General features: G+C 36.3%; 1 protein-coding gene across 1 annotated transcript in view; it reads right to left on the bottom strand.

Moving 5' to 3' along the window:
* The window catches only part of NELL2 (neural EGFL like 2), a gene marked incomplete at both ends in the record, with an annotated part of 141,942 nt that overhangs the window by 67,417 nt on the left and 48,316 nt on the right, over window positions 1-26,209 (bottom strand). The window contains 3 exons of the mRNA XM_079548740.1: window positions 6,414-6,542; window positions 10,299-10,401; window positions 13,175-13,266. Coding sequence (XP_079404866.1) covers window positions 6,414-6,542; window positions 10,299-10,401; window positions 13,175-13,266 — 324 coding nt within the window. The remainder of the gene's footprint in view (window positions 1-6,413; window positions 6,543-10,298; window positions 10,402-13,174; window positions 13,267-26,209) is intronic.

The following is a 26,209-nucleotide window of genomic DNA, read 5'->3' as shown; positions in this document are numbered from 1 at the left end:
TTACTTGGCAAACTGTATCTACTTACTATTTAATTTCTTATAATAAATTCATATGGTAGTGTATACATGATAAAACAAGTAATTATATATAGCTATCTGTCAGACATGAAAGCAACCCGGGGGCTCTCCTTAGGCACCAAATAACTAGTCTGATGTAGCTGCACACTAAGAATAAAAATGATGTTGCATATGATTAATTAGTGAATTCCAGAAATCAGAACAAATTACTGAAACTACAGCTCATGATCCATTTCTCTTCAGCAGTACAGTGTGTTTGATATAGGCCTATTAATTTCAACTGCTAAACAAATCATTTTTCTTTCTAAAAATATGACAGCATCTCATCATTTTCAACAGTGAATCTCAAGAATTCTCTTAATACTTTTCTTTCCACTATTCTGAAAAAGAATGAAGAGGTAATATTTTAATGAATAAACTACTGGTATATATCAGACTGTACCACATGCGTATTTTAAAACTCATCATGGGAAGAAAGACATATGTATATAGAGTAGTATCTATGGTAAGGGACCGTGTGGGTGGATTAAACTGCATTTGATGTTTGGGCAGGATGTAAAGCATGTAGCATATTCCCACAAGCTATTCAGCAAAATATTGTCTGTTCTACAAAAATAAATGTCAATATCACAACTCATCTCTCAAACGATGCCCAACTAGCTGGAGTATTATAACAGATATAATCGCTGTAGCTGTTATTGCTCTGCATGATTTGTAAAAGTCTGTATTTTAAATGCACTCTGGTTTAATGTCTAGCACCTCTGTACATTTGTTACAGCTCTTAGGGATCCAGCTTCTACATATCATAAGATGTATTGCACATATAGACTGAGGTCAGAAAAGTTACATAAGGATTTTGGTACTCTTGAGCACAGTGGAAGCATCTAACTCTCTGAGTAGACATCTCCCAGCTACAAATGAAAACTGGAGATAAAAGTAAACAAGAACTACAGTAAAGTTTCACTTTCTTTTCTCTTTTGTTTAGATTGCAAATTTAAACATTTCTTATGAAAATGTTCGCCTTAATTTCTCTTTCCAAAAAAATACAACCTATGTTTTTATTGCAAGGTGAAAATGGTTATCCTCAGTAAGAGAAAATCTCTCCTTACTAGTACTGGAAGTGTATGAGTTTATATGAGATTCTACAAAAATCCCTTTGAAAGATGTTTCAGGTGTTTTTTTCTTAGTAACACCATGGTCAGTCTTGGCTATGGGTGGATGACAGAATCAGTCTGAATATCTTTCTCATAGAAGTAATTAAAATCAAATAACACTGAATCACCTCCTGTGAACTGTAAATGTACAGACCTTGCTACTGTTATAGGCAGTGGGACTACCTGTACACAAGTAAATATCATGCTTTATGCACCAGTGTCAGGTATATTTCCAGTACGTTTTAAGTTAGGAATGTTTTATCATCTCCCTGAATAAGAGCCATGGCAGATAAGCCACACTAGCACATCAAAATTGGCCTGAAAATTCTTCACATGTAGATTTCTCAGTTATGTAATGTTGGAAATAAGTTGGCATCTTCTGCCTTTGCTAAGAAAAAAATATTAATAATTGATAATACATTAACTGCTTACTATGAATATTTTATGTTTAATATAAATACTTTAATTGCTTTTTAATATAGATTTGAGAGGAACGTTCTGCCTCCCTGGAATGGAAGTATTTCTATCTACTTTATTAGCTTTTCATCCCAACTCAAAATGACAAGGAAATGGTTCAAATTCTACCAGTTAATGCAGATGAGAAACTACTTTTTTAATATATTGTGATACTATTGCCACAGCTCACTTGCAAAAAATAAATTAATAAATAATAATTTAGGTTAGCAAAACAGTTATCTTATCAAAACAGTACGATAGAGCTCCTAGGTAGGACTCTCACCATAAGAATATTGTGCATACTATGAAGACAGCAAAGCTAACAAATAGCACAGCATTGATTACTCACAAGATTTAAAGTAATATATTTAAATACTCAGGGCTGTGTCTGCATTTCAGATGTCTTCATGTGATTTACTTATATTCTTTTCAATATTACACTCCCATTGATTACCGCAGTTGGCCAGTATGATTGAACATGTATCCTATTGCAATTTGATAAGGACATCCCAATGAGGTCCAACCAAGTGTTCTTTCTAACCTATTTTGGACACCTACTCTGGAAAGAGATGGTTCATCCTCTAAGATTCCTCATTTCCTTCAGCCAAGGATCATTCAAATCAAGGCAGCTTATTCAAATGCAGATCTATACACTGAAGACTCTTGAGTCTCCCCTCGAGAGAAAATTATCAGTAAAACTGATAAAATTCTCAAATGTAGACAAAGTCACTCAGTCTGTGGTATTATCTCAGCTGTGTTCTTGAAATTCGGACAAATACGGCAACAGAAAAAAAGAAACTAGAAGAGTTATTGAAGAAAAAGTGTAAGTTAGATTAAAAATGGAAAAATGGCTTCAAAAAAAGTATATTTGATAATATTAAATGCTTCCAAACATTGTTTGGATAAGTTAGCTATGTCACGTACTGTGCAAGCAGTACAACTAAATTCCCACATATCGGATATGGTCCTCACAACCATAACTTAGATCTGGGACTGTGGCCAGCAATCAAGCACCCACCAGTCACTCATTCCTATCCATCAGGATAAGGGAGAGAATCAGAAGAGCAAAAGCAAGGGGGAAAGAAAAACAAACAAACAAACAATGGATTAAGATAAAGACGGTTTAAGTAGTGAAGACGAAAAAAAAAAGAAAAAAGAAAAAAAAATGCAAATGCAATAACTTGCCACTTCCCACAAGCAGACTGATGCTCAGTCAGTCTCCAAGCAACAGCTGCGTTAGCTTCTATTGCTGAGCATGAAGTCACGGAATATACATCATGGAAAATCCATCTGACTAGCTGGGGTCAGCTCTCACAGTGGAATCCCCTCCCTTGCCTTTGCCCACCTCAGCGTTCTCACTGCTAGGGAAGTTAGAAATAGAGAAGGCCTTGACACCAAACAAGCACTCTTCAACAACAGCCAAAATGCTGGTGTGTTATCAGTAGTGTTTTAGTAAAAATCTAAAAGAACACTGCATTCTCTCATTTTCTTGCTTGAGCTTACCACCCTCCCTCTTTAGCCAGCAGTTCTTAGAAATGCTCCTGAAGTAAAATCAGATTTTGTACAGAAATTGTTGAGCACTAATTTTAACTCAGAAACTCCAATTTCAAGCAATCCTTCAGATCACAGTCTCCAAAAGCTACAAAGAAAGACACCTCCCCTTTTGAGAAATGATACCGTGTATGTAAACTGTTCAAGGATGTAAGAAGAACACTTACAACTGCCACAAGCAGATTATTTGCAAACCATCTTATTTCAGCTGTCTAGTATTGCTGCCTGAGTAAATTTCACTTTTCCAGATGCACCAATATATCCTGGCAGCTAAGAGTCACAAACGGTATCCTTAAAAATTTCTTCAGTGTAGCTCCACCACCACCAGTGTAGTGGGCACTCAACCCTATCTCAAATATATCACAGAGGCTGACTGTCAGTTTGAGAGGGCTGCCAAGAATTCTATATTCAAAAGCACCTACATATCATAACCCATGCCCAACCTATCCACAAGGTATCCCAAACCACACAACAACCACCTCAGGCAGGAAGTTCATTTCATAGTACTTGGAATAAGGCTTACAGCATGTATATGAGGAAATCCCGACTCTTAGAAGTATTGCTTATAACAGTCCTCAAAGGAAAGATAAATGTGACATAAATATTAATAAATATTATTATTATAAAACATAAAGGCATCTATCAGAACAATATCTAAAGACATCACATAGTTTTGGAAAAGCATCCATTATTTCCAGGACAGAAGTGAAACACTTGCATCATTCAAAGGAAATTTATGCAGCTTTTCAACACCAATACTGAAGCCAGCTTCAAATATTCTTATTTTTGTTCTACCCTAAGGAGAAGTTCTACCAATGGGAGCGTTATTATTTCTATTTATTCTCTGAATTGTAACAGTACTTAGGCATGAATCAAGACTGGTGAAGTCTGGTTCTAATGCAGAATAAATGACATCCAATTTCGCAGTATATTTTAAGTTTGTTAAGTGAGAACATAGAAACAGCTATCACACTCATGGGCTCTAGCCGTTATAAAATGTTGTCTCTGAAAAGCTTTGTATTAATTTGTCATGTACATTTGTACACTTGGCATTTGCTAGTAATTAAAGCCACAGTGCCATTTGCAAGAAGAGTTTGTGCTGAGAAAGGGGGATGAGGACAATTTCAACCATTCAGGATGAGGGACAGGACTCTGAAAAAACTTGCCATTGCACTATTGTTACTGTGTCCTTTAGTGTTACATTTTTGAAAATTAAGATTGAGCGTCTTTCCAGAAATTACCAACTCAGTGCCCAAAGTGCCCAGTTGGGCTTGAAAAAGGGATGTGCACCTTGGAACAAATACAGGTATTACAGTCTCATTGGTTCCCTGCCTCTCCACTTCCACAAAAGCAATTCTAAAGTTCCATCTTAACTTTATTCCCCCTGTTGCCAGCATACAACATCTACACTCAGCCAAGGCCAACTGTTGACCCATGTGTAAGAGGTGCACAGTTCCAGTGTATGCTGCCACTATGGCACTCAGTGGGCAGCACAGCCCTAACTTCAGTCTTGGCTAAGAGAATCCCACCCGGGATTCCATATATGTTCTTAGGATGTTGTTTTCTGTATCTGTACATAGTATTACAATGATTAATTCTGGAAACAATGTCATATGCCCAAATAGAAGCATATGAGCTAAGAAATCTTCTCAAAAATTTGTCATGCTGAATTCACACCATAATTCACAAACTGCTAAATCCATTTATAATATGGATGCACTTATCTTGCCTATGATGATCAACTGTGTCCTCATCTAAACATTTCACCAACAGCGATGATCAAGAAGCTTTCTATTTTTCACTTGTTACATGCCTGGCAAGTTCTTCTCATAGCAACAGACTCTAATTTGAGTGATGCGGAGATCACTAAGAGTATAAAGCGTTTCTCTGCTTTTCAGTCAGCAGAGAAAAAATGTAGCAGCAGGAAAAAAAAGAAGAAAAAAAAAGAAAAAAGAAAAAAGAAAAAAAAACCTTCTGTAAGCACCTGATTTCACCGTGACTGCATGGCTTCAGTGCTCCCCTCAAAATGGAAATGGCTGATGAGTTCCCTGAAATGCAGATCTGCAACCTTAGCCTCTGTGTAAGTCCCCAAGGACTGTGTGACAAAAATGACTGGTGCTGCAACAAAGAACAAGCTACACAGCTGGTCCTGGTGTCAGATACCTGCTGAAATAAACCTGGGAGGTTTATTTCTGCATGATTTTTAGTTCTACTTCTTACAGCAGGTTTCTACCAAATGACTTACCATATGCATTAAGCAGAAATGTACGCTCCTTTTATGAAAACCGACATGAATTCTCAAATCTAACTTTACAGCATTAATGCAGCTTCTAATTCAAGCTGCAGGAATTAACTTTTGCAGAATTCAGCTGAAGAAACTTCTTAAAAGGCCCCAATCCATCCCAATTATTTGTCTGTCACCAGAGAATAGTGCTGGTACTAGGTGGGACTACGGAGCACTGTAGATTCTACTCTGAGACATTTAATTTTCAGCTCAGCTGACTAAATCTAGTCCAAATTGCTCATTAGCTAAAGGCCATGCTGCTGAGAGCACTTAAGCTTTAGTGTAAGAATGGCTTGATGGCACACTAGTCTTATGCCTTTGATACTAATGGTATGGGCTTGCAGAATCAGGGTTTTCACAAGAAAGAGTAACAGCAAGAAAGAAGATTTTGGCTTTCAGTGCTGCAGGGGGGATGTTTTGTTTCACAGGATTACATGATAAGAATGAAAAGATACAAATTTTAGAAACATTTCTTCTGATTAAGTAGCTGGTTGTACAGCTACTGTTAAGCAGCTGTATTAGAAGAGCCTCTAAAATTATAAACCATCATTCAGGATGACTAACTAGTATCTAATTAACACTAGTATCTAGCCTATTGTGTTTACTTACTGGGGAGGAAGAATGATAGAGTAGTGAAAAGAGTTATACAGAAATGCCATCCAGATGGTTGACTTTTAGGCTGCCTGAATACCTGAATACCACAAAAATAAAGGAAAACTTTCCTATGGAAATGTGTTTCTACTTCCAGACTTCAACCATAGCAACTTGCAACTTCTACACCAATGAGAATTTTTTTTAAAAAGAATTAATTGGAGAGATAATTATTCTAGCTGATTAATAAGCTGCCTAACTCACATTTAATAGGCCCATCACTCTGACAACTCATGAATCAATACGGTCTTCGCACAGCCAGTTACACAGTGGAGCTGAGCATCTTTGCAAGGTATTACCTTCACAGTAGGCATTGTCCTCTCGAAGGGCCCTGAAGCCATCTCGGCAGCTACAGACAGCTCTGTCATCTAGGTTCCGGCAGACAGAATGCTCCATGCAGTTATGTCCTTCAGTGCAAAAGTCATGGCCTGTACAGAAACAAATATGATAGAGGATTGAAAAGGAATCCAGGATTATAAACCAACCCCTGTCAAAGACAATGCTATTTTTTTCCAGTAAAGTTAAAGAATACTTTTCTATTGTTCATGAGAGGCAGAAAAGCAAATTGTATCAAGTGTGCAGCAATGAAAGGAGTAGTAAAGGCCATGGGAACAGACTGTCTCTAGGTCTTCACTTCAATTTCAGGTTATGCCATTGATCTGAAGGCAGCTGGGTAAGTGGCTTGCTTAAATCTGCTTACCTTCTCCTTGCTGTTAAGTACTTTTAGGACATTTCATAACAATGCATCCTTCTTCCTTTAGGTTTTTGGCGTGTTTGTTTGTTTGTTTTTGTCAAACTTTTATAAAAGAGCTCAGTAGCTTAGACATTCAGTAGCTCATTGACTAATGGGATTACTTTCTTTCCCCTAGCACTTACATTCCCAAGTGTTTTTGCAATCTTTCCCCATTTAACTAAAAGTCTTTGATTAACATTGACTCGTTTTGCTTTTCTCTTCCCTTTAGCTTTTTCTTTCAAGCTCCATTGACTGAAAACACTTCCCAGATTGCCTCTGCTACTCCATTTCAAAGAAACTTATTTTTAAAAATCTTACCTTTTGGCCTTCTTTATTTTCTTCTACTCCTAATTTTCCATTTCAATATTTCTTAAGTGTGTTTTCTACTGCAACTTAATTATGAATTTTTGAGATTCTGAAGTTCTTTTCCAGGCTAAAAGATTTAGAATGAGCCTTTTAACTCAGTGGCTTATTGTTGCTGCTGTTGTTTTTTAATATCTTATGTTTGCTTTCACTGAAATCTAATAAATAAATCAGCCTTTATTATTCTAAATCCAAGCTGTTTGCAGTAACTGACTTGAAGATTCCAAACTTCCACATCTGTCTGTTAAGATGTGATGTTTGTCTCCATTATTTTCACCACAATCTTATTTGTTTAACATTTTCCTCTGTAACCGAAACATCAGAATTGGTCAATCAGCAGTACTTCAATGATTTTTGCCAATGACTCTCTCCTTGTTTCAAAATCTCACATGGGAGAACTGAGGAACTGTGGTTCAAGCTCAGGGCGCCAGACTGGCGTAATAGCAGCAACTCCAGAATGTAAGCAAGCTAGAATTAGATGGTAACATTGGCCTCTTATGAAATAACAAACAAGTATTTGCTGTGAGTGCAGAATACTGTTTTTAACACTCCACTGGTATTCTGCTTCAAATTTTGATATAAAACAGCTTCTATCCCTATTTCCCCTAAATCATGTGAGCATGTTTTCATCAGAAAATTCTGGGAAGAAAACCCCCTACTCCAATGTGATGTTAGAAAGCCAGCATTCCTTTATTTTCACAATATGTACCAGGCAACTTGACAAATCAATTGTGCCCTCTCAGAGTTCAGGTTCTACATTTAAACAGTTAAGATATACATATGCAATACACTGGCATACATATTCATTCTCTTTCAAGATCTCATTACTTTATGCTAATGTTCCTCTTGGCATGCATGCTGGGGGCCTATGTTGGTCTTAGGCCACCTACATCCTCCTCTTTATTTCATCTTCCTCTTCATCACAGTGTCCTTTGGCTGACCTTCTGCTGCTTTTCCCTCAATCTGGCAAATGTTCATTGTTTGTTACCCTGTGCACTACAGCTCAAGACAATTTATATGAAACCCAAGAAAAAGTCCTTGCATTTGGTGGATGCAAAGATAAAAGTAGTGACTTCAAAGATTCTATGAAGCTGGACCACTCAGAAATAGAAAACTGTTCCCATATTAAGCAAAGAAACTGGAAAGTTTTTTAACTTAGCACACATGAACTGCTTTTTGCTAAACTAATATATTAGTCCTTAAACTAATATATTGATCTCTATTGCTAAACCATCCTATATCAATGTTAAACAAGCAAATGGCAGACTCTGCTTGAGTGTCAGTTCATACGCATGTTTTGAACTTGAGCAGATTATAAGCAATGTGAAGCAATAGAAATCAAACTGAAAAGGCAAAAAGAAAGAAGAGTCCATAAAGGCAAATGTCTTAGTACTTAAACTCAGTGACGTGGTCATGACACAAACATCAGAGACCTACTAATGTAGTGGAGTCTGATGATTACAGTTCTTTCTTTTCTGCTATGGATAAAGAAAAAAGTTTGGCTAATTTTACTTGCATGATATAATTTGGATGTTGTGTTGAGGAACATGGTTTAGTGGGAGCTATTGGTAATAGGTAAACAGTTGGACTGGATGATCTTTTAGGTCTTTTCCAACCTTGGTGATTCTATGATTCTATGATTCTATGATTTACCATAACTACCACAATGCTGCTATCTAACATAGCATTTATGTTAGAAGCAAAAAGTTCTGTAGTTCTACATGCATTAGAAGCTTTTCAATATTCATTGATGACAGCAAAAATGTGTGTCAAGAGCAACCTCTGCCTGTGGTAATATTTGTTCTTTGCCCTTTTGCTGTCTTCCTCATTGAAGTCTGAATTAATAACAAAGCAACAATCATATTTTTTTATTTCCTGGTCTGGATATCTTTGTATCAGACTGGCATTTCATAACTAAGAATGTACCTGTTATTCATGAAGTGGATGATAGGGTTGGGTTTTTTTGTTGTTATTTTATGAATATTCTTAACATTCGTGTCTCAGATGTACTAATGATGCCATTTAAAGAATGCTTCTTGTTTAAAGAACAAAATCCATGTTCCATGAGGGGCTATAATAGCATGGTTCAGGTAGGACTGAAAATGATCAGAAAGCACTAATCTGATATATATTAAAACTTTCTAGCTCTGGTAGGCACTACAACCACAGAATTATTTTCTCTAGGCCACACAAGATTTTATAGAAAATTGCCATGAAAAAAATTCTTTTTGACTGTGATAGTCTTCAAGAGCTATCAACTTTTCTTAAGCTCTTTTCTTCTACTTTCTTCTTATCTCTCTACTTGATGTCATTAATCATATCCTTCGTGGTTCCACTGAGCAGCACCAAAACAAGTCTAGCTACATTTTTCTTTTCAGTGAAGTGTATCTAAAATCAGCCCAAGAGTCTAACATCTTCTTTCATGCCAGGTACCAATTTATCATTATTTAACTTTCGGAGAAACAGACATAGCTACTTGAAGTTACAAATGCTTATATCTTTGAAGACACTGATATTACCACAGATCAAAAGACTGGGCTCAAGACAGAACAGTTCCTGCACCTTTGGAAAAGACCAGTACTTGTGTAACAGATAAAGTCACACAGTGTACCAAAACAGCACTCAAAGGTTCTGCTTTTAGATTCAGAGTACAACTCCAAACAGATCGACAATATATGATGCTCTTTGAACAACTGCACAGCACAAACTGTTCTCCAAAGCAGACATCTCAAAGCACTTTTTAGAAGGATGCTGAGGAACACGTTTTTCCAATCTCATTTTGTTCAGACAGCAAAATGAGGGGTAGAAAATCACTAATCGTGTGTACAATTCTTTGGAATTTTTACTCATGTTTGGTTAGAATTAAACACACAAGAGCCAGTGAATGTGTCTCACAGAATTTACGCTATCAGATATTTTACAAGCAACTTTTAGACAACATGATACAGGAATTGTCCATTCAGATTCACAAAGTCTGCTGTGATTACATGTAGGAGTGTCATATCCAAAAAGATCATGAAAGAGTCCACATAATCTATAAGAAAACAAAACAGCACTGAGCTTTTCTTATGTCCTGTTATTTTCTTACCTTTACAGATTTTGCAGCAACTGTGAGACAATGGGATCTGTTGAGATTCTGGGCAGTTCAAAGTTGCACAACTGTCTTTTGGAATACGCTGCATTTTGTGGTCCTGTCAGATGGAAGCAATTGATCGTTATTGTGGAAGAAGACAAAGGATAACTTTAGTTGGCTTTTGGCATTGTAATTTACAAACAAAAAAAGTACCTATGGTAAATCTAGATACCTTTAAAAACCATTTGAAAGAACAGCAAGCACAACAGAAACATCAGGAACTACCCTATGCTAAAACCTTCCCGTGTAAGAGAAAGTATAAGAACAGTTCTCATTATTTACCTTAGCATTCGAACAACTTGTCTCAAACGTTTCTCATAAAACCACACCCAAAAGAGCAAGTTTTTCACTGAAGGAAACAGGCACTGATTCCATCTTAGGAAAAAGCTTTCTTATTAAACTGGGAACAGCATCTGGAAGCATCTAATGCCAAGATGTTATCTGAACATCTTCAGGCATTTAGTGCAGGTCACACACAATCACTGCAGTATGACCACAGTGAAATGCCCATCTTAGTAGTCAGGCTACCACAGAAATACCACCTTTAATATCTTCTGATGTGCTCTATTCCTGATATAGCAAAAACAGAAAACAAACAAAGCAAACAAACAAGCAAAGCAATAACGTGTTCCTCCTATGCCAGAGAATCAGTAATTTGGTTAAGTATGAGCTCACTGAATTCAGGGCCCTGTATTTCTGCATGAAAGGAAATGCCTGATGAATATGCTATTGCATGTATTATTATTCCAAGTTTAGCATTTGATTTTAAGTCATCTTTAAACACAAAATATAAAAATGAAATGAAAATTACCACCCAAATCTTCCATTAAACAATTCAGCCTAAACCTGAAATAAATAAATAAAGCCAGATGCTGATGTGCATTGTAAACCAGGACAAACAAAAACCAGCGATCTTTCAAAATAAAGAAAATAACATTTGATAGAAATAATATCGGAGTAGTCTGGATTGCATTTAATATTTTTTTTTTACAGATCCTTATTTGGAACAGAATGTTTAATTCATTTTTATTGTTTTGCAATATTTAAACAGAAAAGTGCATAAGTGCATGCCTACAGCAGACACAATTGCTGTTTATGACGTTTAAAATTATGTGCTACTTGAAAAATGGAATTCTCTACACCACCTTGATAACTTGACCATAGGCCTCCAACCATGAAATCAGTACTTGTGCCAGTCCTATCAAGTCTGTCTTGTGTTGGGATTACAAATTACATCCCTTCATGGCAACTCCACTGTCAATATAGTAGTGCCAACATGTGACTTCCTGGCTGACCCACACAGTTTACAGCACAGGGATTTTCTGCTCTGAAATATCATTCCCAAGGCTGCTCATCAGAAACGTTGTGTACTTCACACCTTGAAAAAGGATAATATGAAGCAAAGCTGCTGCTTAATATTTCAACCAGGATCAGCAGACAGTCTACTAACACCCAGCATCATCAACAAAACACAGAAGAGCATGACCAATAGAGACACTTCATTCATAGTGTGCATCTGATACACAAAAAAATAAAAATAAAAATTGAAAAATGTAACTTCTGATGACTGTGAATTAATCACAGAGTTAATATCCCAGGTGCCACACTGAAAAATATAAACTCACACTCCTGAAATCCATGTGACTGAAACATGCATTTCCAAAATTATTTTTTGGCCATGTTCTCCTTCCTTTTTTTCAAAAGATTTCAAAGGATCAGAGAATTAAGCTCAGATGAAAAGCAATGACAGTAGGACAACGGTCATTTTTCTCTATAAGATACACACTTTCTTACAAAGACATGGAGATGTTTGGAAATTGCCAGGAATTTTCCCTGATGGGTGGATGGAACCCCTGCCTACTTCTGGAGAGAGGGCACGCCAAAGGGAAGGTTGCAAGCAGGTCTGAGAGCAGAATACTGGCTCTGAAGTCTAAGCACAAACTGCCATACCACCATGACTTATGGTAGTCAGAAAGGATTTTATACCTCAGTTTTTGAGTCATTCTAGATTTCCTGCAGCCCCACAAAGTTTGTACAGTGTTAAGTACTGCAGTTAAATCCCCAGACCTCTGCTGCATCTTCATGGAAGGAGTTTTCCCATTCATTCCCTAGAAACATGCATTCAGTTCTTCAGCTGCATGATGCAGCATGCAGCTCCCTGCCCAGAGATATTCCTACCCCATTCTTCTGCCTCAGCAGCAAAACAGGGCATGCCACAGCAGGTGGGTGACTCAGCCTGCAGTCATGGAATATATTTTGTCCTCCAAGTGCATTTGTGGTCTACAGAGCATCTTTATTCTTGCAGCACATTCTGGCCAGCAGCACAGAGTGTTCTGCTTAAAAATCAAATGACAAGTCTTCTAATTTCCAACATAAGAAAGAGAGCTGGACACCCAACATGCACCCCTTCTTTTTCTCATTTTTCACCCATCTTTTCCACTCAGAATTATCCTGAAGTCTAAATTATGTCCCCATCGTGTTTGTTCATCATTGGCTCAAAATTGTGAACAATAGATGTCAGTAGAATTGTGAACAGATGTCAGTAGAAACATAACGCAGCCTGGTGGGTCTTGTTACTGATGATGGGGAGGATATGTAAGGAGGAAAGAATGCAGCTCAGCCATCAAGCTGTGTAATCAAGGCTTGCTGCTATGCAAAGCAAATGTATTTGCAAAATTGTCTGTGGAACTCAGTAAGACAAAACAAATACAGGATGCCTTAGATGACTTTCTTGTTGCCATTTCCTACAGTGAACCTATCTGTATATTTCAATAGTGGAACTTTGATATTTCTAACACACAATAATTTTTTATCATAAAAAATGTTCTTACCTTGCACTCAAACAGAACACAGTCCCCTGAGCTTGAATACACCGTTTCTCTTTGTCCTTCAAAGTAGGTTCTGCCTTCAAATATGCACACCGCTTCAGGAGAAAATAAAAAATATCACAAAGATTTTGTATTAGGACTCTGTTTATAGAACCTATGCACTTCTTGAGAGATAATGGCATTTCAGAATTTAAAAACTGATTCAGCTGCAAGAATATTCTAAAGCCACCTGCAGGAGTATGGATATCACAGGGAAAAAAAAAAAAATCAGAGAAAAAAAGATGAAAGAACCACAAAGGCATGTATAAATAGAAGGTGAAGGATGGTGGAACTGCAGATGAGGTACTCAGAGACTGAGAGGGAAAAAGGAATGCACCGCAGGTCACACAAGGAAGGTGTGGCTGCCTGCCTGGGCAAAAATGAAGCACAGAAAGGCAGCTGGGGCCAAGAGCAACGCAAAGGGGAGAACCGCGCTCAGCAGCCGTGTGAAAAGCTCAGAGGTGAACAAGGGCTTGGAGATGTGAGAGCAGTGCAGGCAACATTAACAGATGACCGTTGTCCTCAGAAGGAATGTTGTCTGATGAAGGGCAATCACAGAAGCCACATATTTGCATTTTGCTATCACAGCCATCTGAAGTACCACCACAGATATTTCTAAGTTACATATTTGTAGCTTGATTATCACCATTATTTACCACTACTGCTAAAATATATTGTAATATATGAATTTTAGTGCACAGGAACAAACTTTCAGTGACAGTATTTTTTGTTTTTTTTTTTAAGTAGAGTCAAACCACGAATGACAGGATGACCCAGATCAGTTGTTGGTTATGCCATGATCAGGTCTCATGTCACTCCTGCACCCTGACGATGCCACCATTACAGCACGTGCTGATGTGGCACATACCACATTGCTCACTGAAATCCCCATTTGGTATTCAAAGGCTACATAAAATACCTGCAAAGCAAACCTCTTTGGATTTTTTAGAAGCATCTATTACTGCAATTACATTATGCAAAGTATAAAGGCTAAATAAGGTAAATACTAGATGAAGAAAACTCAATGTTTGCCTCTGCTGCTGCTGAGGACACAGGCAAGACTGATCAAGGAAGTACAATCATGAAACAGGAGTGGGTTACTGCTTTAAAGTTCTATATTACATGTTTGAATATAACTCACTAATCATTGACTTGCAGATGTAAATCAATTTTACTGCAATTCATTCACAGATAGATTTACCTATTCTGTTTAACAAGATGACAATTTGAAGACAATTTTAAAATCTCTGATTGTGCAAGAGCTTCTATTGCCTGGCCCACGTTAAGTACCTTTACAGCTTTCCCTTTGCATTTTATTATTTTTTTTCTTACTTACAGCTCCCTGATTTTGTAAACTTCTTATTACATTGTGAGTGTATGACAAGTCATGCCTTGAAACCAGTATTTAAAAAGAAGTGATAGGCATAGTGACAAAAACGTTGCATAATTTTCCCAAATTTCCAAATACGAGTTAAAATATCTTATAAAATATGAAGTATCTTGTGTGAAATAAGTATACACAGCCCTTCCAAGGAGTAATATCACTATAAGCTCCAACATCCCAAATCTCATGAATGACAGTTTGCTGTTAGACTCAGTGAAGCTCCTTAACAAAGGGAGGAGTCCTAGGGCTAACAGAAGGAGAAAGTGTGCATAGCATCCACAAAGAGGGATCACAAAGTGTTGAGAAAGTTCAGTATACTACAGTGCTCTACTCAAGCTCCTCTAGAAAAAAAGTATGTGGAAAAAATTCACATAAATCTTTACTGGGGACTAACAGATCTTGAATCCAGACAGGAGAAGAAAATCATTCAGTCATATATGTCACTTCCTACATATTACTGGCCATGACACTAAACCAAAATACTCATATATTAAGCCCTTTCCCCTGTCACACACGTTTTGAGCTTCCAATAACTGCTACAAATGACAAGAAAAAAACAAATACAGCAATGCCTGAGGACCAGACAGTGATAATGGACTGACAGCATATCCTTATGCTTCAAAAAGGCAGCCCATGCCTGCTCATAGGAAAGGCAAAAGACATCAAGATCATAGCTATTCTCTTGGAACAAAACTCTCTCCTGAAACCAAAATATCTTTAGTATATTAATATGACAACCTATACATCTTATGAAAAATAAATTAGTATCCATGCTACCTCACATCACAGTCCACTGAATCCAGTCACCTTATCAACATTGATAAACCTCTGGTTTGGTTCTCCAGAGAAGCTTAATATCTAAGAACATAAGTAGAAAAACTACCAGAAGACATGCGGTCTTCTGCAAAATCAGAAAGATATTTCTCATTTTACCAACAACCCTTTGGAGTTTTTGAGTGTGAAATTATCTTAACACGGTGCTGCAGTACCACAAACATATGCTTAGCAAAACACATCACTGGCTCAGTGTTTGACATCGTTTTAGTAATGGTCTGTGTTTGCCAATGCAATTGGTTGACCAATTTGGTGAGCACAGAGCATGCGTGGAAAGATTTCTAGTAAAATAAAAGTGCTAAACTTCTTATCCACCACTTTTCTCTTCGGAGAGCAAGACCTACATCTCAAGCAGTGTGGAACAGCATGTTTTTTCTGCCTCATGCCAGCAGTTGACACAGCCAGTACACATCTCATGATGGTGATGCTTCATGTCTTTATTTTCCTTCAGAAATAAAGATATTTCAACAACATGAACATCTGGACTAGAATAGTGTAATTGGAAAGTCCAGAGAAGATTTAATTTCTGCCTGGCTAGATGCTTCCCAGAATACTGTGATTAGTTTGTGATTGGTATCTCTCTGGGGAAACATATCATGTTTCATCTTCCTAACTCCTTTCATCCGACAGATTGAGTCACAGTCAAGAAATTACCCAATGATTAGCTGTTTCAGAACGTGATAGTTATTGCCTATGTAGGATTTCATCTACAGCTGAATTGCATAAACCATTTCTTCTTGCCATCAAGCTTCCACTTACTCCTACTATTCAAAACAAAATATGTATTATTCAAAGCACAGTTTTCTAAGAAGTTGAAACAGGAAGTCTACAAAGCATGGTAGGAAATTTGACTATTCTTGATCTATTTATATACATATGATGATAGAATGATAAGCATTAGTACAGTGTCTAAAAACATTATTAGCAAAATCTGTCTATATTCCCATGATTAATTTATGCAAGTGAAGTAACAATAATACAGCTACTTCTAGTAATATTTAACACTCTGTGATAGCATGGCACCTTCCTCATATACATTCAGTGAAAAGAATTCTGGCTGTTGTGTTCACCAACAGTTTGTCAAACCATCACTTTCACAACACTTTTTTCTTCCCTCTGGCCTCCAAATGACACTTTTCCTCCACATTTATGTGTCCTTAAAACATAAAATCCATGTCCCACCTAACACTTGCCTTCCATTCCCTGAGTTCACAGCACGTCACTTATATGATTTCTCACTTTCCTATGTATTGTCTTTGATATCTTGATTGTTTCTGATTTCCTCTGAGGAATGTCTGTACACTTCCCTTTGCTATCTAAGCTACTTTTGATTCAAACTTGTCACCAAGTGAAAGCAGAAAGTTTGGAATATCGATAAACTCCTCGATTCACTACATTTTCTTATATTCACAATTGCCCAATGAGTAGCAGATATAACTGAGAGCTCTGTGAAATTTTTCAGTACTTATGAAAGCACAAATTAATTCTGGTAATTCTATTTTTCTACAGCTTTGTTCATACATGTTGCTAGGATGTCATGGGGGAAGAATATTAGGAAAAAAAAACTTATTAATTTAATTTTCTGACTTCCTCCTTGAAATCTCCACTGTTCAGAGATCAAGCTTCAGGCACTGTATAAAATACATTAATCCTACTTTGCAAGCTTACATGTGCACACAGCGTGGAACCTTTATGTGGCTTTATCTTAGAAACACAAAAATAATGGTCACCTGCCATGAATTTTTCTCTCTCAATTGTCATGCCATTATGAGACATGCTTTCACCCCATCTCAATATCTTTGCAGGGGGGTTCAGGCATTATTTCTTATTTGCTCACTCACTGTTACTCCTCTGTTGCTGCAGTCAGTGAGATTTGAGATTTGAGATTTGCTTCATCTTATGTCATCCTCTTCAACAATTCAAAGTCCTTTCAGACTTCAAAAAGGAAATATACTGAGGCTTTTTTTCAGTCAGTCACTATTGAAAAGATATATTTACATGCTCAGCTTGCTCAGCTGAAAAAATAAATCTGACTTTAAATTTCCAAATTATAAGGAATCAATTCCTATCTGTATCTTATTTTTTGTGAGTCAGAAATGCTGAACATCTCTATTGCATTGAGAACACAAATTGGTTGTCCTACAGTATTTTTTCAGTCATGTAAGAGCATCTGTGATGCAAGCCACCTCCATTAACAGGCTGTTTAGTAACATGGGACAGATAATCTAAAATCAATTCTTTCATCTACCTCTCATCTTTTCTACATTTCCATTAATTGCTAGAAAGAAGTTATATAATTCATCTATCTCATATGTTCTTTGCAGTAAGTCTTCTGTGGAATTCATCAGAGCACCAGAACGAGGGCTACCTGAGGTATCCTGTAAGACCAAAAATCAATCTGAACACTGAAAAAACACATCAAAACATGACCAAAAATCCTGTTGATTCCAGTTCAGCTGAGGCAAACAGGCCTGACAGACAAGTATAACTTATGGTAGAGTGCAGAACAGGAAGTCTGGGTAAGAGCATGCAACCAATCAAACCAAGGGAATCACAGACAGCTGAAAGCAAATGTGTGGGTATCTCTATTTAAGTAAAGGTCAAAAATTCTGGGAGATGTATGAGTAAATCATCTAGAATTTTCCCTGGAATGGCATGAAAGAAGCCAACAAGAAACAACATGCTCACTTTTAATGAGTGAATAGATTTCTCCATAGCGAAATATTGTGTTATTAACATATAACCGTTCTAGTCTATGCAGCCAAGTATTCAAACCACAGATGAAACTGGAGACAGCTAATAGATTTTTTTACACTCATCAAATTAGCCTGCACTGAGTTCAGTTAACACTATTTTAAAGACAAATCAAAAATAAGAAACATACAAATATATATAGGCTGAGCTCAGACATTTTCAGACAAGTCAGAGAGATGTGTCCACTTCAATGCTTAGTTTTGGATGCTACAGTGAAAACAAACATTCAGGACTTTCCTCTCAAGTGATTTAATGTCATAAGCCACGGCAGAATTTAAAAACTTTCAGTTTTTCCTCATATAACTCTGGTGTTACTAATCAGATAATATATATGAAATAAGAGAAATATTTTGAAAAGAAAAATCCTGCATTTCTAAAAAATTACTTTTCAGCAATCGGGAAGATGCTTTACTTACTATTAATATCACACATGCCTTGGGTACTGTAACACTTTTTGATTTTAAGCTGTGGGATCAAACTTTAAGTGTTATAATCATACATTCTGAGAGACCAGCCAAAGTGTCCTCATATTTACTGACCAAAGTTATGCTTTCCTTTTTCCATTACTCGGCACTCACAATGCTGTCATTTTAACAGATAGTAATTAAGATATTCTGTCCACAGGAAAGAAAAAAACAGCAGATTGAACTATCCTGGCTCAAAGAAGAATTTTAATGAAGTCTCGCACTTCACTTAGACCATTTTTGAGAATGTGTCCATACACAAGGAACCTGAATACTGTTTGATGTTGGCTTCTCTTAAAAATGACATTTTTGCTACCCACAAAGCAACTTTAACTCGGTTGAACATGGCAGCCAAAATATTTATGCTGACAGATGCAGACAACTTTGGCTTTAGAGCAGTAGACCAGATTCTATTTGTTAAACACAGCTAAAATATTTTGGATTTTAAATATAGGATTTAAAAAACTTGGGCATGACTAATGCAATCAAAATGCCCACGTACTTGCCAAATTAACTCTGTTGGCCATCCGGTACTCAAAGGACTTTCACAATGAAATGTCAAAAATAAAATCCAATGCCAAGACAAAAGTGTTAGAGGGTGTCAAGAAGTGAAACGCAATTAAAGTTCCTATTAATTATATTGTATGACTATTGTATTACGATTTCATTAAAGGTTTATGATTAGCACAGCAATCTGCAAGACCAAGAGAATTCCAATGCAAACATTGAATGCCTGCTTAATTCTCTTTAAAGTAGGATTAGACATCTTCTGATGGACACCTTTTGACAGATATCCTTAAAAAGTAGTGACACACTTGTGTTTTAGTAGAGGTTCAAACATATTTTATTAAATCCTGATAGGTACTAATTACAGGGAAATTTCTGTTTCAGTTCCACCTTTCAGCTTCAGTTCAATCTTTCAGCTGGTATTGCTAGAGACTAACAAGAGGTGCTTTTCAGAAGAATTGTACTTACAGAAAAAAGTGTAGAAAAAACAGACATCTCCCTAAAATGCCTTCTATTTCTTGATGTGCTTAAACTCACACATAGACCCATCAGAAAGCCTCAAGTTATAGGAATCCATATGCAAAATAAGGTCTGGTGAATTGATTAGAACCCTGCTGAGAATTTCTGCAAGCAGTAAGGGTTTGTGGAAGGTCAGCACATGTCTTAATCACTGTTTTAAGCTACCAGAGGCAAATAGGAATCATCAGCAACATTAATTATTAATTACCATTTAACTATATTATAATAATTATTTATATTATTTATTATTAATAATGATAAATTTATTATTATATTATATTAATTACATAAGCAGGCTGTGTTCTCCATTGCATGCTGTAAGCCCAGACCACCAGTGAGCAAGAGGGCAGCTATTCCTGCAACAGCACTTATGTGGGGTAACCGTTACCTGGTTTCTCAGGTAATTCAAACAGAGGAGAAGGAATTATGCATTTTTTCACTGGGATGCTACTCATATTTTTACCATGATTTACTATGGAAAAGTAGAGCGCGCCAATTATACATAACTTTTTGGACAGATTTTTGTGCTTTACTGCAGAGATGGTTATTTTCTGCAGCCTTGAGGACACAAATAAAGTGAGCATATACGGTAAAAAGCAAGTTCCTCCAAAGGGCACTGTCCTCAGAGATTTTACAGTTTGTTTCACTTGACAGTGCTAAGAAAAAAAAGCCTGTGCAAACAGCAAAACTACAAAGTTTACCCAAAAATAGTAAATCTATTGAGGGTTGGACCAGATGAATTCTAAAGGCCCTTTCCAACTCAACCACTCTGTAATTCCATGAGAAGAACTTGAAAGTGACATTTCCATACACTCAAGTCACAAAGGCTACAAAAAACTTTTACTCCAGAAGTGTACATTTACTCCCAAATTTTTGGGGATTTGGATTAAAAACTTGCCCCAAAATTATTTATGCACCCACAGACTTAACCCATATCTCAGTGACTGTCACAAATGCTACAAACATTCCCATTCCCATCTTGACTCTCCTTTGCCCAGACAACTTCCAGAAGCACTTCAGCTAGAAATTCTGCTCTGACTTTGCTGTACATGCCTCCCTGGTGAAGATGCAACATCCTGTGACCTGACATCATCTAGCTCTATTACCATTGTTCATTTTACTGTGTTTACTTTCCTCCCAGATCCTATCACTTTCACTTCCCCTGGAAATGGAAGCCCCTTGCTAAGTTGGGTATTACAGCAATAGTCACATATACCTTATTTGCACAATGACATGGGCCAGGCCAATGCATTTAGAAGTTCCCAGGAGTGGATTAGTGCACAGATGGTGCATCATATCAATAGCTGTTGCTAGATCTCAAGTCTTTTAAAGCACCTGTATAGGTGCATCCACATCCATGAAGGAATTGAGCAAGATTCCATACTTCTACCTCCTCTTTTATCCATTTTCATTCCTGCAAAAGGAATCTGCCCATCCTCCCATCACTCTTCTTCGGCCTATCATCTTCCTCTCTCACTTGAACTGAAATGACAGGATTAGTTGGCATATTCACAAACACTCCAGAGAATTCTACTTAGCATCAATTCAGCAAAAGGTTGTTAAAACAGACATCAAGGTAAGCACTTTTTTTGAAATCTTGATTAAAGTCAGTTATGCAAATTGCCTTTCCAAATTTGTTATATACTCACTCTCAACATTCATTATCAAATAGCATATAATCCAAAACTAATCTAAAATTAAAATTAAAAAAAAGTTGCTACCAAGAGTTGGATTTTTTCAAAAGACAGTTTTAAATATATAAAAACCTATGCCTAACACTGTGCCTCTGTTTCTGAAGGCTGCTAGAAGTTGCTGTTATCCACTTTGAATTCCCAAACAGTAGTGTATTTCATGTTGAAAATCAGTTCAATACTTGAAAAATGTAAAAGCAGTAAGAGTAGATGCCATCAGATTCTGCTTTGTCATCACTACTTTTCCAGAGTGCACCTCTTGATTCTCTGACCTAATTACTGGAAAACAATACTCCGGAGTTCATAGGAGCTGATAATAGGGTTATTCCTCTTTAGTTTAAAAGGTACATCAATGAGTGAAAGCCTCAGAGCTGATGATTCTAACAAAAAAACAAAAAAAATTTAATAGTAAGGCATATCATATTACCTTTCTATGGAAACTAAGAATCAGAATATATATATATTAAGAAAATGTTTAATTTTTTAGTAGCAATTTATCATCAAATTTGCAAAGAAAACACAGTTCTACAATTTCACTGGTGCGGAAAAGAAATAGGTTCATCTTTAAAAATAATTCATTGCATTATGAAGATTCTCAGAAATGAGTGAGATGGGTTGAATAACTTTAAGAGAACACACTTTATGAATTTTACAAAACCTGTTCTCAGTATTTTTAGTTTTTTCAAGTTCTTGAAAACCCAAGAGAAAAAAGACCAGCTTATATTAAATAATTCTTGAATTTGTTTTCAATATACAATCAGCAAATACATTGTTTTCATTGGCTGCAGAGATGCAGTACAGCTGTTTATCAGAATTCAAAACAGTAGAATTAGGATGACCAAGCCACAACAGATAAGAAATTTGGGGTGGTACCCTGGTAAAAACAAGTACCATCTTTCCAACAGAATAATCCGGTTTTGTTAGAGGAAATTTCCAGACATAGAAAATGAATTCGCCTCTCATTGCCTGTGATCACATAAACTCAGTATACGAAGAATACTTCAGTACTTCATAAGAAATGTGAGAAGCAATAATGCTGGCAAAGCTTTATTCAAGATATAAGATAACATTATTACAATACTGAGTTAAACAGAAAATCAAGATAGCTTTTCCTTCCACTTCCTTCTAAATTCTAATCATTATAGCAGCTAAATCAATGGGAATAAGTATTTTGAGAGCAAGGAGAAAAGGAAAATTTTGCCCCCAAATGTTGAATAAACACAAGCAACTTGGTATGTGCATTTCCTGAACATACATTCACTTCCTTAGGATTATATCTAACACGCCTCAAAATCTGTCTACATACTGTATGTTAGTATTTCACAAATCTGTCTTCAGAAGGGGTTAGACTCAAAACATGGAATTTTATTGGAAAGAATGAAGGATGGGGCTCTTGCTGCCTATCATCAGTAGACCACAGAAAAGAAGAATGACTGGGACTTGCTTTAAACATCAACTGGTAAATATATTGTTAAACAGCTTCCCAGATGAAGCTACTGCCAGATGAGTGTTGCAAGGTACATACAGACTAGTTTTCAGTGAACAACAGAAAACAAAGCAAGGATTTTTGTTTGTTCCCACTGTAAGAATCAACCTGTCACTTCCTCTGAGTTTTCTGGGAGCTCAAGATGTCACAGTGGAAATGGGGACAAAATACAAGTGTGTGAAATGAGTGAATTGGCAAGGTCATTTAACAGATACATGAAAATGAGGGTGTGATTCTTTTATTTCTTTCTATGTCCACTTTAAATATCTATTTTTAAAATGCATTTATTTATTCCTACATTTCATTAGAGCAACTCTGCAATAATGTTACAAAAATGATTCGGTCCTTATGTGTTGATATCATACTGCCAACTCTATACATACAAAACCATGGAAGTTCATGGATAAGATTGAAGCATTTTGAAGTCATGTTCTGCTTCTACTAAGCAGCATCTCTGAGAACATCCATTTGCAAGATTGTTTCCTATGCTATATTCAGAATTGATTTCCCATTTAGGTGCCTTGAGGACCTACTAAGCTTCTAGATGTAGCATGATGAAAACATCTACAAAACAAGCACCCTATTCACAAGACTTTTAAATTGGCCCAGAGAGAATGCTGATCTTTGGTGAACATGAATAGAATCTAATGAGAGGGCGTAAAGAAAATGAATATGAATTTATAGCTCCTTGTAAAAGGAGTAGTGATACACAGAGAAACCAGTTTCTATTTCTTATCTGCAAAGTATTTGAAGCAATCACATACCAAAGGTATGTGTCTATTTTCCAGTTGAGTTCTAAACATGGTCTTTCTTACTTTTGGGATAGGAAAAACTTAATCTGATAATTCAACCCAAGTGTTTTCCGCCCCTAGTTTATTACATCAAACAAGGATATCACTGTAATATTCAAACACAATTGCAAATAAACACAGACTGGATACCAGAAATGAGCAAGATAAAACTGCTGTTTTCCACTATGATTCCTTACGACAATGCAAAACACAAACAATAATATCTTCAAATTTTATTCATCTGCTGGGGAAAAAATAAAAAAAAAAGAAATCAATATATGGAATAATTTTGAGGGATTTAAAACAAACATCACTAATTAAGAATTAATGAAATCCAGGAAACCAATCAATACTGTGCTTGAAAAAAAAAGTTTACTCAGCTTTTCACTGAGGGCTAGCAGAGCAGTATCAGAATTTTTGTTCACAAACAAAAAATTTCAGAAATTATTTCAATAAGTAGCAGGAAAAAAACACTAGTCATCTACTCCATAAAAGAAAGGCTTTGACTGGCTAAGCTTCCTAAACAAAAGGGCAGATTTTTTTTTTTAATGGAAACTGGTACAAATAAAAAAAAAAAAAAAAAAAAACAACTCCAAAAATTAGTAAAATGCTGGAAAAGATGCAAAACAATGATACAAAATGTGGAAATTAGGAAATTACTGCAGATACAGTCCTGGGCACAATGTAGTGAAGAAAGCAACTTGCAGAAACTTTTCTGAAAGACAACCGCGATGTCTGTTTTGAAGGGCACAGATGATGAAAGCATGAGAAAGGGCAATTACACCATGTCTCCCTTCATTTCAGTTTTGATGTTGTGTCTCACATGAGCAAAAGTTGCTATTACTTCAAGTGAAAAATATTTTCTACAAATGTAGAAAGAGTGACCGTTAACAGCCTGCAGATCTACAGACCGCAAATTCAGAAAACTGCAAGGAATGGCTGAGAAGAACAAAACAAGTGGTAGAAAGATAAAGTCATTTTATCATATACATTTCCACTGGAAAATGTGTAGACTTTTGCATTCAAAAAGATTGAAAGCCACTGGTTTAAATTATTTTCTTCATAAAGAGATAAATAACAGTAATGGTATAAAAGATTTTGTTAATCTCATTGAATCCATTTCATCCATATTTTTACTGTCCTTTCCTTAGATTGCCAGGAAACCAAGATCACATTTTTGAGAATTTTGAGTTGGTTCATATTTTCAGTATTTATTTTTTTTCAACTTCGATAACCTTCCCATTTTTTCATTTCACAGGACCTAAATACAATCCCATGGCTCCTAGCATTATCTTCTCTAGGCTGCCAAATTTCCACCTTGCTGACCCTTATGAACATGGTACATCTGTTAATAACAGGAGATATCTGATGCAAACTGATATTCGCAAAACTCCATAGGTCTCAACAGGTCCTGAATCCTTTTCTTTATTTTTTCCTGGAAGGATTCTGCTCTAGCCAACTCCATGAACTGCTCTGTATCTCCATCTTGCCATTTCTCTATGATCTTTTCCAACATTTGTAGTCTTGAGGTTTTCAACTAGAGTCAAAATCTCCTCTTTTTAGAACATTTTCCCATTAAGGATAATTTTTTACTAATACCACAGAAATTTGTAAAACCTATAGAGCAAAGCTCCAGGCAGAAACCACAACATTAGTTACAAGCTGCTTATTTGGCAATGTGCTCTTCGTTATGGAACAAAACACAAAAATCCTAAAAAGAAACAGAAAATAAAAATCCAGTGATGCAGTGGCATTAGTTCATTTCTGGTGAGAGCAAACAAATTGAAATCAATGAAGAGCCACATGAATATCCACATGTCCCAGAATATTTTTTGTCATTATAAATAGAACCAGATTTTGTATTTAGCTATTTTATTGCCACCTGACTAAGCAAATTCTTTTGAAATCAACATTACTGATGCTGGGGTAGTGGCATACTAAAGACAGGAACACTGCCAATCTAGCCACTTCCAGCTGTCTAAAAGCCAAAATATTCATATGTAACATATGTTAATGTTTTATTTGCATTGGAAATAAAATAATAACATGCTGAAGAGTTTTTATATTTTGTGAACTTCCTGGTAAGAACATAATGAAAAAAGAAATGGAAAAGAGTAGGCTCTTTTCTCTGATAACCAACACAAAAATAGGTTACAAGCAGGGCTAGGGAGAACAGAGGATGGCCTACAGCAAAATTTGCAATATAAAAAATATTTTTAATTCTCCACTGTTAAAATTACCAATATTATGCTTCCAATTTCTTTACTGTTGAATGCCACATATGTAGTATAATGTACCTTAATGAATAAGGATTTTCTTAAACATTTTCTTTTATGATTCCTTCCTCAGGCACACAGCAGGACCAAGATTGAGTTACTTTACCATTAACTGGAACTCTCCTCAAACAGTGATGCCTTGCCTCCAGATCTAGTCTTCCAGTTGAGCTCCATAATACATGACATCCGGAATAGTCAAAAGGCAGCCAGACTAGGAGGGAGCTGCACTTTTATGCACAAAAAGTCTGACTGATAGGTAATGCACCAACTTCCTTAATTCTCCTCAGCTAGTG

This window comes from Tetrao urogallus, assembly GCF_951394365.1.
Source record: "Tetrao urogallus genome assembly, chromosome: 1".
NCBI classification, from domain to species: domain Eukaryota; kingdom Metazoa; phylum Chordata; class Aves; order Galliformes; family Phasianidae; genus Tetrao; species Tetrao urogallus.
This window is presented reverse-complemented; position numbering and strand designations above follow the sequence as displayed.